The 15,198-nt window shown below is 47.0% G+C and overlaps 1 protein-coding gene across 4 annotated transcripts in view; it reads left to right on the forward strand.

Annotated features, from left to right (window-relative positions):
* The window catches only part of ZBTB16 (zinc finger and BTB domain containing 16), a 189,225-nt gene that overhangs the window by 82,186 nt on the left and 91,841 nt on the right, over window positions 1-15,198 (forward strand). For all 4 annotated transcript variants that reach the window (XM_053595319.1, XM_053595322.1, XM_053595320.1 and 1 more), the window contains exon 3: window positions 9,626-9,723. In XM_053595319.1, the coding sequence (XP_053451294.1) occupies window positions 9,626-9,723 (98 nt within the window). The remainder of the gene's footprint in view (window positions 1-9,625; window positions 9,724-15,198) is intronic.

Raw genomic sequence — 15,198 nt, forward strand, 5'->3', positions numbered from 1 at the left:
CAGCAAGGCTGTCAAAGTGTGCTCCCCTGACTGCTGACCAAATCATTGTTAGCATCAGTCAAGCTGGGCTCCCTCTCATATTTTTTAAATAAATTTGTTCAAGGCATATGTGTTATTAAATTACTGCGTGCAGATGAGGGGAGGATAAGATGTGTACGATAGGATAGAGCCTAGTATACCCACTTGGAGTTATCTGGGTCCTCCCGCCCTTTCTTTGTTATTTCATTTGATTCTCTTCTCCCCCAATGAACTAAACATAAATAGCGTTCTTTGTGATTTCAGTTACATCACGTCTGCAGGTGAAGACCCTAGTTTCCCAAAGGAGCCTCAGAACTGTATGCATCTATCCCCTTCTTTGGGGGATTTTTATAGCAGAAGGAATCTTTATCATTTATTCACTTAGTCCAAGGAATCTTTATCATTTATTCACTTAGTCCAAAAATATATTGAGAAACTAGACTAGGAGTAATAGGAATATAAAATGGTGCAGCTGCTTTGGAAAACAGTTTGGCAGTTCCTTAAAAGGTTAAAACCACAGGGGTGCCATATGAGCTAACAGTTCCACTTCTAGGTGTGTGTTGAAGAGAAGTAAAAACATATGTCCACGATAAAACTTGTCCATGAATCATCATAGCAGCATTATTTATCATAGCTAAAAGATTGAAACAACCAAATACCTGTCAGCTGGTGAATGGGTAAAAAAAATGTGGTATATCCATATAATGGAGTATTATTTCACAATAAAAAGGAAGAAAGTACTGATACAAGCTACGCTGTGAATGAAACTTGAAAACGTCGTGCTGTGTGGAAGCAGCCAGACCCCAAAGGGTGCATGCTGTAGGATTCCCTTTTATGAAATGTTCAAAATAGGCAAATCTGTAAAGGAAGATGGTAGAATAGTGGTTGCCAGAGGCTGGAGGTTAAGTGGAATAGTGAGTGACAGCTAATGGCTGCTTGGTTTCTTTTTAGAATGAAAACATTCTGGAATTAGGAAGTAGGAACGGTTGCACAGTTCTGTGAATCTACTACAAACCACTGAACGATCCACTTTAAAAGGGCAAATGTTATCATACGTGGGTACTATCTCAGTATTATCAGAAATTGTACTGAATGCTCTGTACCATGCACTCTGCCAAATTCTGAGGACAGAGTGGATGGTTTCTGCCTTAATTAACTTACAGTCCAGAAGAGATAAAGAATACTAATAAAAGACCAATATATAACTGGAAATTGTGTTAAGTGCTATAAAGAAAGTTAGTAAAGTATAATTGTGGAAAATCATGTTGATGGCCAACCTACCTAGATGAGCTGGAGTCCAAGTGCAGTCTGAGTTTCCTAGGGTCTGGCACACAGTAGGTGCTTAACAGATAACAAGGTGAGGGAATGAGTCAGCATGCTTTCATCCTAGGAGGTTATAAAGTCCCCGTGAGACCCAGTCTGTCCGTGGACTCAGGGTGCCATGGCTCAGTTTGGCTTTTTGTTGGATACCTTCCTGCTCTTGCTTCTATCTGATTAGATCAGGTAACCCTGGACCTGCTCTCAGTGACTCCTTTCTAGGTGACTTTTTTGCCTCTTTCAAGGAAAGATTTTTGCTTAGGGAGGAACGGAAAGGTACATCTGGAGGTGAGGAGTCTGGAGACTTGGGCCTGCTGAAGTTGGAAAGTAAGTCATATAGCCTCAGTTTCCTCATCCACAGAGTGGAACTGCACTGTTCCTCCCAGCCACGGTGGCTGAGCTGAACTCTGGAGACCTCCCGATGTAGACATTAGCTTCACTGCTGTGAAACCTCCGTTACTAGATTTTCTTTTTTGCATTTTTCTAGAAGAAAGGAAGAAAGAACCAGTAAAAAAAAAAAAGTGTGACTATTCGGGTTTTTGCTTCTTTCCTTTATTAAAATGACAATAACGTTTGCAATGTGATTTGGTATCCATACAGGTAATCTGTTCCATCTCTTAGCGTGTGTTCAAAATTGATGTTTAGAGCGATGGCTCTCAAGCTCATAGTCCTCATAGAAAAGTAATTTAATTTTCAGTGTACTAAAGCAGAAAGAATGAGGCAATATACGTTTAAAAAGATTTTCAGAATGGTTTAATTCCCAAGGAACTTTTTTCTTTGGGCCTTAATGAACCTCAGTTTTTCTCGGCAATCTCTGGGTTTCTATAGCTGGTTCATGGGATTTGAAGGTAGCATTTTGGCTTCCTGTCTAAAGAGGAAACATGTAAAAGTGAGCCTAGATAACCAAGAGACAAAGGTGCTTCCTTCACATGTCTCCCCCTGGCAAAACCGGGGGTGTGGGGATAGAAGAAGTCTGTAGCTTTTTGAAAACTGTTTTCTCAGAAATTGGCTGTTTGTGCTCGTTAAAACCTTTTATGGGGGACAGAGAAAAAACAAAACCCTGTTCATCTGTAGCCATAGTTTAATTTCCTTATAGGGCCTTTTAAGATCTGGAGAGAATATTTTAGATTTATTTTTGTTTCCCTTGGGCTGACATCATCAAGCATCATGGTGCCCTGTTTTGGGTTTGGAAAAAGCTCAGAGATGCCATAAATCTTAAGGCATTTTACTATTTTTCCCTCTTCCCTTTTCTAAAAGCACAACTTTTCTTGGTCTCTTAAAAGAAAAAGAAAGAAAGAAAACTACAAAAGTGGATATTGATTCTTTCTCCTCAGATCTTAACTGCCCAGGCTGTAATACCTTGCTTACATCTGCCAGGTTTTTGTGCAGTTTTGCAACATCTCCTTAATCCAGTGAGCATAAATAGAACATTTCAATCATATTTGGCTACCAGGAACCTCGCAGATAAGCATGCTAAGACCTTTTTGAAAGAGACTGTATGAGATTGTGTGTGATAAGATCATCCTGCAGCCCAGGACACAGATGAAAAACTTTTGTTCTTGGTGAAATTTGTTGATAGAGATATTTCAAATAAATGACTTAGGAGAAATCAGTATTTTAAAACAAAGGACCGGTTAAGTAACAGCCTGAAGCCCGGGCCTCCTGGTGCTCGGAGGCCATGAAGATCCCGCTCTGGGCCGTTGCTGTGGGGAGATTAGCCTGCCCCTTTGTCATTTCTGACATAGCATTTTAGTATTTTAACACACAGGGCAGGCTTATCTGAAAGTACTGTACTTGGTGTGGTTATGGCTGGGGGGAATGCCATTGTCCATCCTTATATTTTCAAGGCTCAGGACAGTTTCTTCCACGCTTTAGTCAGCTCCAGCTTGGCCTTGATCCTAGGGTGAGACAGGATGTGTGACTTTTCTTTCTGAGAACCCCACAGAGGGCTTCTCTTGTGCACAGTAGGCACAACTGTTCTCGTACTGGTGTGTGAGTAGGGGTGCGTGGGGGTGTGTGTGCTCCTGTGTGAAGAGGTGGGTTTTTGCCACCTCTACATTTTTCTGTTCAAATTCCCTTTCTTGTTTGTTCATTCATTCAGCAAAAGTGCGCTGAGCGCCTGCTATATTCTGGGCTCAAGGCTGGAGACAGAGAGGATGAATCTGGTATAGCTCCTTCGTGATGGAGATAAAGTCCAGCCAGCACAGACCTGTGTCAGCCCCGCAGCCTTTCCGTTTTGTAAACCTGATGGGGAAGAACCTAAGAAATGGTCTAGTTCAACCCCCACATTGTGTTGAAATGGTGGAAAGTGAAATCTAAAGAGAGTAAGTGAGTTGGCCAAGGTCATTGGATGGATACCATTTGATGGAAAACCAGGTCATCTGTCCCCAGCCCTGTATCTTTCCATCTAATCTTTCTATTTATCTATATTGTCAACATACCACACTCATTATCTAGCCGATTCTTAAAAAACACAGCCTCTTTGGCATTTTCTCCCCTTTCTTTTGAAAGGCTCCAAAACGACCAAATGGCCATCAATTTCCATAGCTCTCCTGGTCTAGATCCCACTGTGTGTTACCCACACCCACAGCACGGAAGGTGTTAACTAGCACTTGGTTAGTTCTTGGTTGTTTTCTTTAATCTGTTGTTTGAAATCCTTGGTTTTTATTGGTATATTTACTTTATGGCATACATAAAGAGCTGTATTAAAAAATAAATTGTGTTGTAAAAGCATTCAGTAATGTTTATTAATATTGACTAGTCAGGGAGCAACGAACTCTATTGCTAGAAGGGTAATTTGTGGTAATACCCGCTAAGCATTCACAGCTTGTCAAATGACTGTCTAATCTCAACATTTAAAAAAACCCAACAAAACATTTGGTAAAAGAATAATTTCCCTTGTGCCTTTCAGAAAATGAAAGTGACCCATTTCTCAGCCAAGATTAGAACTGTCCCTTCGTTCTCTCCCTTGGGGCACACCAGGCCTCCTCGCCGACTCCAGGCAGTCCTAGGGTTGGATTTTAGTGGCCAGATACTTCTTTGTCTTAACGTGTCTGGAGGACAGAGGTTCTCCTGTATCTGCTCTCATTGCTTGTAATGAGGGCATTGAAAGTAGAGATGAAGACGTGGTTCCTGCCCACAAGGAGTTTATAGTTTCGCAGAATTTTCAGTGACTTGGTCTGGAATGGACTTAATGTTCTGAGAAAAATATGTAAGAAGAATGACGTAGGGTATGACAAATGACCTACCCAGCATGGAATGTGGCACTGTTGTTGGCATTAAGGGGAATGTCTGGGAAGATATTAGAGGGTAGGAACATTCCCCTGAGTGACCCAGATGCCCTGTGAGTAATATGCTGTGGCTTAGGGTGGAGGCCTCTAGGAGAACAGGCTTTGTTCAGAGTATTCCTTTCTCATAAGCAGACGTGTAGAAAGCACAGAGCTTGGACCAAATATGGAAACACCCTATAATCTTGGAGGAATTCCTGATAGCCTAGTAACTTATTATTCATCCCTTCTTTTTAAAAGTAGACCACACAATGCTGTAGTATTCGACCTTTCTCTTGTCATTTGAATTGAAGGTCAATGGACATTGAAGGTACATTTCTGAACTTAAGAACCTAAGGAAGAAGAGTAAGCCTGTTGCTAAAGAACATAAATTCTACCTCTCTCAATTCTGTTGGAAAGGTGAGCAGGGCCAGGGTGATGTTCTCTCACCACCGAGCGTAGGGGAGGCAGCTGTTATTTTTGACAGCATCTGTGAGCTTTGCAAAGAGGTTTGTGAGGGTGCTCCACCTGGGGGGCGCAGCAGTATGTCAGTCTGTTGTTTGAGAGAGGATAGGAGTTTCGTGTGGTGGCTTCTGTCATTATGGAGTTTGCACTGTAAGCCAGAGGGAATTTTTATGGATTTTCAGACTTGAAGTAGCACAGAAATGACTCAGATGACAAGCTTGCATCTTGTGAGCTTGGTGAGAGTTGTGGGATTGAGAATCAGTGGGAAGAAATGGGCCCTTCTCTTCAGTGACTTGTTAAAAGGTTCAGAATCGTTTAGTTCTAATTTCTCGTAATGACTCACTGTTCTTGAGAATATAGATAGAAACCTGTTAGAAGTTCATTTTTTTCATTGTCTTTTTGGACATAAGTGAAAATCGGTTACACACAAGGTAAGTTCACCCAGTGGACCCGGGTGGTCTGTGGCAAGCGACCACTGAGAGTTGGGGGGACCTTTAGTCGCCTCCTCAAGAGTGGATGGTTAGGCCCTGAGGCATATGGAGGGGGGGCGGATCCTTCACCGAGCACAGGATGGAGATGCTTGGGCTGTGGTAGAACCAGGTTACTTTCAAAATAGTGTTCAACAGTGAGGCTTCTCTCAGAGAGGAGTGTGAAAAGTCCATCATCAACCAAAGCAGTACCCGGAAAGGTGCAAAAAACGTCCCCAGCTGTCTCTCTTCCCTCGGGTCACAGCGGAGGCTGATGTTCTTAAATGGCCACGTGCAGTGAGACCTGATAGCAAGACAGGACCAGACTGGGAAGGTGCGAGAGTGTGTGGTAAGGAAGGAGGTGGATGGAATTTCCATTTTGATGCAAATACTTCGCAGTTGCATAATGTGGCGGTGGCGGTGGTGGGAGGCTGTGGTCTAAAGAGGGATAGAACGTGAGTTCATAAAATGTTGGACTTTTGCTCCAGAAACCAGTTGGGATTCTATTTCCACACTGGCCATTCTGTGGACTATGCTCTAGAGTCTGCTGGTAGCCACATCTCTTGAATGCACTCAAATTCTCCACCATTCCCTTTTTCTTTGAATTTGGAGAAGCCTCCCCATTGTCTCCTTTTTCCATAATTCTATAGAATTAGTGTTCTATAGCATATGAACAATAATTAAAGATAACGAGCAAACTACTGGGCTCTGTTGAACTTCCAGGGCTGTGAAGTTGTTCTCTCTCTCTTCTGAACTTCCTGCTTTGCCTAGGTCTCTCTGCCAGTGGGGTAAGACCTTTGTCCTTGCACTGTGTGTGGAATCACTTGGATACTGTATTTCCTCTCTGGTAACCTGTGTGGGGCACTGAGTTAGTGGGTCAGCTATAGGGCAGTGTCCTTACTCTGAGGATTGAACAGGATAGGCCCCCGTGTCTTGAAGGCTGGGAAATGTGTGACGACGGAGTGGTTCTGAGAAAAAGCTGGTGATAAGTTCTGGAAGTTTCTTTCACTGAAAGATAAATAGCGAGTGAGAAAGGAGGAAAATCAGGTCACCTGGGTTAGCAAGTTGTAAATGAGCAGATGGCTGAGATTGGGCCTAGAGTTTTGCCTGGGCTGTCCTTGCCTGATGGCCCTTGGTGTCAGAGGACATCATAGTAGTCAGTAACAAGTGGGACTTGGCTCAGAGAGAAGAACAGTACTCCTCTGAGGAGCACCTTGGAGGCCAGGCAAAAAGATATTAATAAGACTTTTGAATAATAAAATTGTCTTGGTGGCGCCCCATCGCTCAGTGGGTAGGGCCCCACCCACATACACCAAGGGTGGCAGGTTCGAACCCTGTCTTGCCAGCTAAAACAACTATGACAACTGCAACAATAAAAAAAAAAAAATAGCCAGGTGTTGTGGCAGGTGCCTGTAGTCCCAGCTACTTGGGAGGCTGAGGCAAGAGAATCACCTAAGCCCAAGAGTTTGAGGTTGCTGTGAGCTGTGACACCATGGTACTCCACTGATGGTGACATAGTGAGACTCTGTCTTAAAAAATAAATAAAATAAAATTGTCTCCACGCAAAATATTATCACTGACATCACTTTACAGGTAAGCAAATGCAGAGAGATTGGCACAGCATGACTTGTGCAAAGTTAGCAAGGTAATGGCTGAGTCGGGTTGAGGACCCAGGTTTTCTGTATGCTTGCTGGGCATTTTTCCCCATTTCTGCTACCGCTGTGGTAAAAGGACCAGCACTCACTGCCTTTCACATCAAGCCAGTCCAGTTGGCAAAAGAGAAAGAAAGAAAACAAAACCAAAACCCCAAACCCATTTCTACCAATTGCTAGGCAAATCCATTCACATCTAGAGAAAGGTATTGCCCAGAGAGTGTTTTATCAGGGTGAGGAATTTAAACTGGAACTCTCAGGGAGAAGAGATAAGAGACCGAGAGGGGAGTTTAGCCTGGCAGTGGATTCTAAAATCCCAAAACTGGTCACTCCAGAGTTCTTTTGGAAAATAAGTGCACATGGGACTTTGTCCTCCTGTTCCTCCTAATAACTGCCCCTGGCAGGGGGGTACCCCGGGAGCTAACAAATCACCAAAGATGAAAATAAACCAAACTGAAATCCCTGTGTTGCCAGCCATGAGACCTTACCATGGTCGTGCGGAGAAATTCGTCCACTGAACATTCGTGATTTGAGCTTTGTCACTTTATAGAACATCTTAGAAAAGCAAATAGCTATCATGCCTGGGCAGGTGGTAGGCCTGCTCTGCTATCCTGTGTGTGTGTGTGTGCACAAGCGTGCATTCACTTGCACACACAATGCAGTCACATACCTAGATACATACTCGAAATTAATGCTCTGCCCAAAATGCTAGGAAGATGTGTCCCAGTGCCTAGCATTGCGACATATATTTAGAGTTAAGAATGTTCAGTTAAAATGTTCTGTACTGTTAATATTTCTCAATTTGGGTAGATCAGTCATGGCTAGGAGTGAAGGAACATGGAGTGGGGGTGGGGTGCCCTGCAGTGTCACGGAGGAGGGTGTGTGTGTGTGTGTTTGTGATTGAGAAATCATTTGTCTTTGGCAAGGGAGTAAACGAAAAGCAAGCAAACAAAACAATGGGATTGAGAAAGAGTTCTGCAGAGAGAACTGTATGGGATCTCTACCAGCCATGTGCTGTCCTCATGCCATGGGGGTCTGCAGAGTGGGGCACTAGGGAGGCTCACCGGGGGGCACACGTGCTTTTGGCACATGGCTGGGTTCTCAGTTTGGGATTTGGAAGGTGGTGGCAGTAGATGGCCCAGTTTCATTATCATGGTCTGGGTGCTGCTGGTGTGAGTGTGTACCGTTCCCTCCCCCTACCTGCAGTTTTATCTGATGCTGTACCAGCTTTCCAGCCTCTCGCCCTGGTCTTAACACATCAGCATTCTGATGCGATAGGTTGTTGGCTCTTAGAGGCTTCCCCACCACCCACAGATTCTCCCTGTGGCTGCCACAGCCTGCCCTGCTCCTTAGGGCCAAGCCCATAGGAAGGTTGTGGGGAAGGAGCAGAGACTAGGGCAGAGGTGGGGGCTGGATCCTGAACTTGACAAAGACACGTCGGGACCTGGCAGCAGGAGCGTGGGTGGGTGGGCCATCCTGGCCCAGTTCTCAGTTCCCTCTGGCCTGCCCTGTTCCCTGCATCTTCCCAGCAACATTGCTGTCTGGTGACTGAGCCAGGGATCTGGTGGGAAAGGTCCTGGGTTGGGAGTTAGGATCAGAGCGCTCTTGCAGGCTGGGCCTGTGACCAGTTCTCCCCAGGTCTTCCTGTGTGATGACACATGCCCAACCCACCTCCCAAAATTGTCATAACGACAAAGAGATAATGTGTGTGAAAATACTCTGGAGAGCCAGACGGGACTACCGCAACCTGTGTTTATGGAATGATGTTATCCGCTTTCTCGACACTCATCTTTCTGCCCGGGCAAGACACGAAGGGAAAACATCTCTTTAGGAGGCCTTAAGGGAGGCGTGTGCATGTTGAGAGTCACTGCAGAACATCTGGATGCCAGGGAGAAACGCATCTTGTGTCCATAAAGGCATCAGTTCATTCATAAGCTTATTCGCATCCTCTTCTGTGCCAGTCACCGTAGAGGGAGTTGGAGACTGGGGAGAGAAGAGACACAGGTGCAGCCCTCCTGCGTGGAACAGGCATGTTAGACTTAGCAGTGTTGTCACCAAGGTGAACAGAGGCTGGGGGCCTCCACGTACGGTCTGTGCTAATGAGACAGTGAGCATCATGTCTGTCTGACTGTCCTGGGTGCTTCTGTCCTTCCTCCCTCTAAAATTAATTTGATCTGATTTTTCCACCTTGGTCTACTTGCCAGTGGCGAGCAGTTGGCAGTACCCTGTTTTCTAGCCCGTGCACAAGACCAGGTAATGGGGCCTCATTGGCAGCTATCCCCAGCTTAGCAGGCGATTTAGATTGCCTGGGGACCGAGGACTGTGTCTCTGTCATTGCCCTTCTCGCCCTGCCAGAAGGATGGCCGCAGCCCCACAGGCAGGTGGGCCTGCCTCCTGTCCAGCAGAGCAGCAGCAAATTCTGTTTCCCTCTCCCCTACAGGAAACTGCACAGCGGGATGAAGACCTACGGATGTGAGCTCTGCGGGAAGCGGTTCCTCGATAGTTTGCGGCTGAGAATGCACTTACTGGCTCACTCAGGTAGGTGAGGACACCTTGATGGCCCATTTGGGCACGGGCAGCCACCGCCTGCCTGCTGTTACCCCCAACTCAGAACCTGTTGGAGCCTTGGTGCAGCTGCGGTTCCTCCCCCCAGGTTCAGGGAGTGGGAGATCCACCCTGGCCTGGGGACCACCTGGGTAAACCCACCCTGGGGCTCTCCTGGCTTTCCCACGGCGTTGTTAGCGCCTGGCGCCCTGTGTGATCCACCTTCCAAAGTAGACTACAGTTTCATTAGCAAAACAGTTGTGGAATTAGGTTCTCACTGTCTAATGAATCTGACTATTGGGTTCACATTATACAGGGGCCTTTAATTAAATAGATATAGAAAGGTTGGAGCACAAAGCTAGTTATAGCGTGCTGTCTTTTGCAAGTTAATTTTATCCAATTCTAGAGAGGTTGGCTGCGTGGCTGCTGGTAATTTTGCTGGTGTTTGGGCAGAGCTGCTTTGCTTCCCGGGATGTGCAAGGGGGAGAAGCCCCTGATGCTCGCCCTGCCTAGGTGTTCTTGAGAAGGACCCAGCAGGTGTGATGCTGAGGCTGTGAGTCTGAGAGGCTGCCTGCCTTCTGTTCCAGAGGCCTCAACGCTTCCCTGCCAAGGGTGTGCTATCTTCCCTCCAATTCCTCTAGTTTTGACCTTGGAGTCACTTTTTAGGGGAGAGGAGAGAGCCCTACTCTTACTTGGCTTTGCTCTCCTCCCATACAGTCTGCCTCTTCTTTCCCCACATTGCCTCAAGTAACTGTACCTCCAGGCAATTTAGCATTTGTGAAATGAGCCTGGGTTTTAGGGTTGGGCAATGGAGGTTCAAACCCTGTTTGGGATATGTGCTGTGTGACCTTGGCCACATTTATCTTGTGAATCCCAGTTTCTATATATGACAAGCACAGGTGTTGCAACTCACGGTTTTTTCTTCTTCTTTTTTTTTAAAGACAGTCTCACTATGTAGCCCTCAGTAGAGTGCTGTGCTGTCACAGCTCACAGCAACCTCAAACTCTTGGGCTTAAGTGATTCTCTTCCCTGAACCTCCCAAGTACCTGGGACTATAGGCACCCACCACAAAGCCTGGCTATTTTCTTTTTGTTGTTGTTGTTGTTGTTTGGCAGGCCTGGGCCGGGTTGGAACCCATCAGCCCTGGTGCATGTGGCTGGTGCCCTAACCTCTGAGCTGTAGGCACTGAGGCCATATGATTTTTTTTGATGATTAGTTGATATCCTCTATGACGAAGGCATCTGTAGCAAGCCCCTGACATACAGTTGGCATTTAGTAAGTGTCAGTGGTTTCTGCTTGCACCTTCCTTCCTTTCCACACTTCCCAGGCTGTTGACCCTGCCTGTGTCCCCCTCACCTTGCCCCAGAAGCTGTCTGCTTGGCTGGCTGTTTTCTTCTGGTTCCCCCACAGGCCATCTTGTGTGTTGTTGTGGAAATGCTCTTTGGTGGCTTTCTGGCTTCAGCTTGTCACTGCCTTGCTGCAGGGCCTGTGTAGCTGCCAGCTGCAGCTTGTCACTGGCTGCACTGTGTTGACGTGGCCCCTCTCCATGGCCTGCGTACCCCTTCCTAAAGTACTAGCGTTCCCGTCTCACTGCCTGTTCTTTCCTCTTCCAGATCCAGGGATCTACCCAGGTTAGGCAGCTGTCTGTCTCAGTGTGTCTGCTCTGTCCCCACGTCTCCACTTGTCCCGTTTCTCCTTCCTTTGGGGCCGTCCCACCCCATCCTTGCCCACCTATCTCACCTTGGCCCGGAGTCCCGAGCCCAGGCGTTGCTGTGCTCAGTGTCCACTTGGCACTCGTGTACACTTTCTCTTCTGTTTTAACACTTCTCTTTAGCTTTACAGGTCGTTTCAAGGTCAGCGTGTGTTTTAGTGAACTGTCTGTCCACTAGGTTGTCCATCATTCTACCCCAACAAAGTGTGGGGCTTCCATTTTTGCACCCTGGTCCAGATACCTGTGTGGGGCTGGACACTTGTGATGAGGGTGCTGCACTTCGTAGTCAGTCGTTAGGGCCTCTACCCTCTCCCTGACTCAGTGGCACTAGCACCCTTCTTCTTAACCTTCCCTTGAGGCCAGAGCTCTAGTCAGACTTTGCTTCATGTGCTGATTGCTTTCCGAGCCATGTGGCTTTGTTCATACATTCTTTTCCTGGGAAGATCTTCCCGGATCTTCCAAGGTCTCTTCCACAATGCCACCCTCACCTGTTCTTCACCTCCAGCTGGAGCAATCACGCCATCCTCTGGGCCCATATTTCTTTTTTTTTTTTTTTGTAAAGACAGAGTCTCACTTTATAGCCCTGGGTAGAGTGCCGTGGCCTCACACAGCTCACAGCAACCTCCAACTCCCGGGCTTAAGCGATTCTCTTGCCTCAGCCTCCCGAGTAGCTGGGACTACAGGCGCCCGCCACAACACCCGGCTATTTTTTTGTTGCAGTTTGGCCGGGGCCGGGCCTGAACCCGCCACCCTCGGTACATGGGGCCGGCACCCTACCGACTGAGCCACAGGTGCCACCCTGGGCCCATATTTCTTTATTCGAAGCTGTCTTGGACACAGTCTTCCACCCATATTATGTTTATTTATGGACTTTCCTAAACTCCTCTGCTTGGAAGACAGGATGACATGATGGGAGGAATTTGGGCACCCACCTTCTGATGGTGTGACCTTGGAAAAGAAACATATGCTCTTTGTATCCTTAATTTTCAAAATGAAAACATTTAATCCTACCTCAGAGAAGTTGTGAGGCTCATGTCAGATACTTAGACCATGCCTGACAAATAACAGGCTCTCGGTTAACGTAATTTCTGTTTCCCTCTGTTCTCTAATAGATCATAAGCTACTTGGGGACAGGACCTGTGCCTATTATTTCTAGCACACTGCCTGGCATGTTGCTGGTGTCACGCAGTATTTGTTGCATGAATGAGTGTAGTCTGGGAGGCTGAGGAACAACTTCCGGAAACTCCCCTCTCCTGTCTAGTCGCTCCTGCAGTAGGAACTGTTTATGTCTGAGGGGCTCAATGGGGGGGACGGGGCAGCCAGGAGCCCACTGGCCCATATTGTACCCTTCCTTGAGCTGTTTGACCCAATGTGAGTGAGCCACCGTCTCTGCTGTGAATCACACGTAAGCAGTGTTTCTGGGGCTGGTGGGAGCAGCAAAGAGGAGGGGGCTGCTGACATACCCTAAGGTGAGCCCAGGGCCCCCAGTTCAGACAGGGCAGTGACTTTGCACAGCTCCCCTTGGGGGCGGAGGGTCCCTGGGGAAGTATGTTTCAGTCCTGCTCAAGATGGCACTAACAGGTTCCCTGCCCTTATGTGGATTCTCCAGAGTTTCAGGGAATGGGTCCAGTTCTCCTAGTTTTTTCTTTCCATGACCAGTTTTTTGGGCACCGAAGGCTGATTGTGTCAAATCATTTGTCCCTCGGTTAGTCACTTGCCGTGGCCCTTGTAAAGGAGAATTTGGTGAGAGGGCAGGTGCGATGATGAGTCGTGATAGGGTTTTAATTTACCCTTGAAGGTAGCTCATGGCCTCCAAAGTCTGATGTTTCTTTTTCTTTTCTTTTTTTTTTTTTTTGAGACAGAGTCTCACTATGTCACCCTTGGTAGAGTGCCGTGGCATCACAGCTCACAGCAACCTCAAACTCTGGGGCTTAAGCGATTCTCTTGTCTCAGCCTCCCAAGTAGGTGGGACTACAGGTGCCTGCCACAATGCCCAGCGATTTTCTTGTTGCAGTTGTCCTTGTTGTTTAGCAGGCCTGAGCTGGGCTTGAACCCCCCAGCCTGGTGTGCATGTGGCCGGTGCCGTAACCACTGAGCTATGGGCGCTGAGCCAGAGTCTGATATTTCTGTTCCCTGTTTTTTCTGTTGTTCTGGGCACTTCTTACCCCTGCATTGGGAAGCCTTGAAAATAAAATAACATGCAAAGCTCAGTGAGGCTAAACTACTTTTGGAATTGTTTGTACCCATGTTAAACAGTGACTGCCATTGGGGCCTCTGGAGTTACCTGGCCTTGTTGGGGAGTTACGGTCAGAGGGTGGGGCTGATCCCAGGGAGTGCCGGGTCTTCTCCCAGATTCCAGGAGTGGTTTTGCATGTCCTGATGTCTGCTCCTAGATGCCCGGTAACAGAACTATGTGATGTTTTAGAGGAGATGTTTAGTAGGAGATTTTCTTGCTGTCCTGTTTTGAAGGCTCCGTACAGGGAGTTGACAATGAGAATGGATGCTCTGGGTATGTAGCGCAGACCCATTTTACAGGTCACAGCGTGGAGCCTGGAAGAACAGTAGCTGCTCCAGAGCCCTTGGGACCATTTCTTACACAGGGACAGGCTGTGTGAAGCCCGTGGGGAACTGGGCAGGGGTCAGTCTTGCTCCCCTAAATGTCGCTGCCCTTGGGCAGGCACATTCCTGCTGTTTTCTTCTGCGCAGTGGAGCTGAACGGTGCTGGTGCTTCCTGGCGAGCTCTGAGTGCTGGCTGCCCCCACCCCCGCTTGGCTGGCGTTGCCTGTGTTTGTTATTGTAGTTCTGGCGCTGGGCCAAGCCTGGCCCCGAGCCAGACTTGTGGGTACAGTATGTACAGTGAGTGCGCAGCCAAGTTTGTCATCATACACGATTAATTTTTTTTCTAATCTGGTAGGGGTGGGGTGAAGGAGGAGGCAACAAAAGAGTTTCTCCCATGCTCGAGAACAGGCCTCATCGAATTCCGTGGAGATGTCATTTCTGAAAGGAGGAAAATGCACCAGCTTGTGCTTCCTTCACAGCCTTCCCTCCCTTCTCCCCTGTCCTCCCCTCTTCGTTTCTCTATCACATGAAATCAGCCTGTAGGAGACGGCAATATGGGTCTTATTTTCAGTGACTAGAATACTAAATTTATGCTCCTAAATCAGTTTTCATTGTGTTGAAATGGACAATTTGTTTAATTAGAAGTTTGCCCTGTAGGAGGCCCTTCTGAGAGGCAGGGACTTCCCTCCTTCTCTCTCTTACTTTCTTCTTTTGTTATTTTTTTAAGACCCTAAATGGTAGTAGTGAATGTTCAGTTTAATTGAAGTTTTTATTTCAATTTGAATGCGTTAACTAATCAAGTGTTTATGAGATATACCTGATGATAACAGTAAGTTCAAATTAACCACCAGTAACCTAACTCATTAACTAATGAGATGATCTGGCCAGGCCCTGCAGTCTCAGGAGTGGTTTAGGGGGTCAGAAAGGTTTGGATATTGGGAATGAGGTTTGGGAGGGAGAGATAGCCTCTGAGGGTTTGCAAAGCTGGCTCTGTGGGGTAGGGGCGAAGCTTGGGTGCAGGTTTGTGGCAGTGAGCAGAAGACTCTCCCCAGCTCCATCCGGGTCACCACCCTTTGCTGCCCAGTCTCTTGTGGAGATACCCACCTTCTGTTTGCCTCTCCTTGTTCTAACAGAAGAGGTGATTTCCTAGCTGTAGTCCTTGAAGAATGCAGGGACCACACAGTCAGCCAGTGACTCAG

The sequence above is a fragment of the Nycticebus coucang genome, chromosome 6, assembly GCF_027406575.1.
Source record: "Nycticebus coucang isolate mNycCou1 chromosome 6, mNycCou1.pri, whole genome shotgun sequence".
Lineage (NCBI taxonomy): Eukaryota > Metazoa > Chordata > Mammalia > Primates > Lorisidae > Nycticebus > Nycticebus coucang.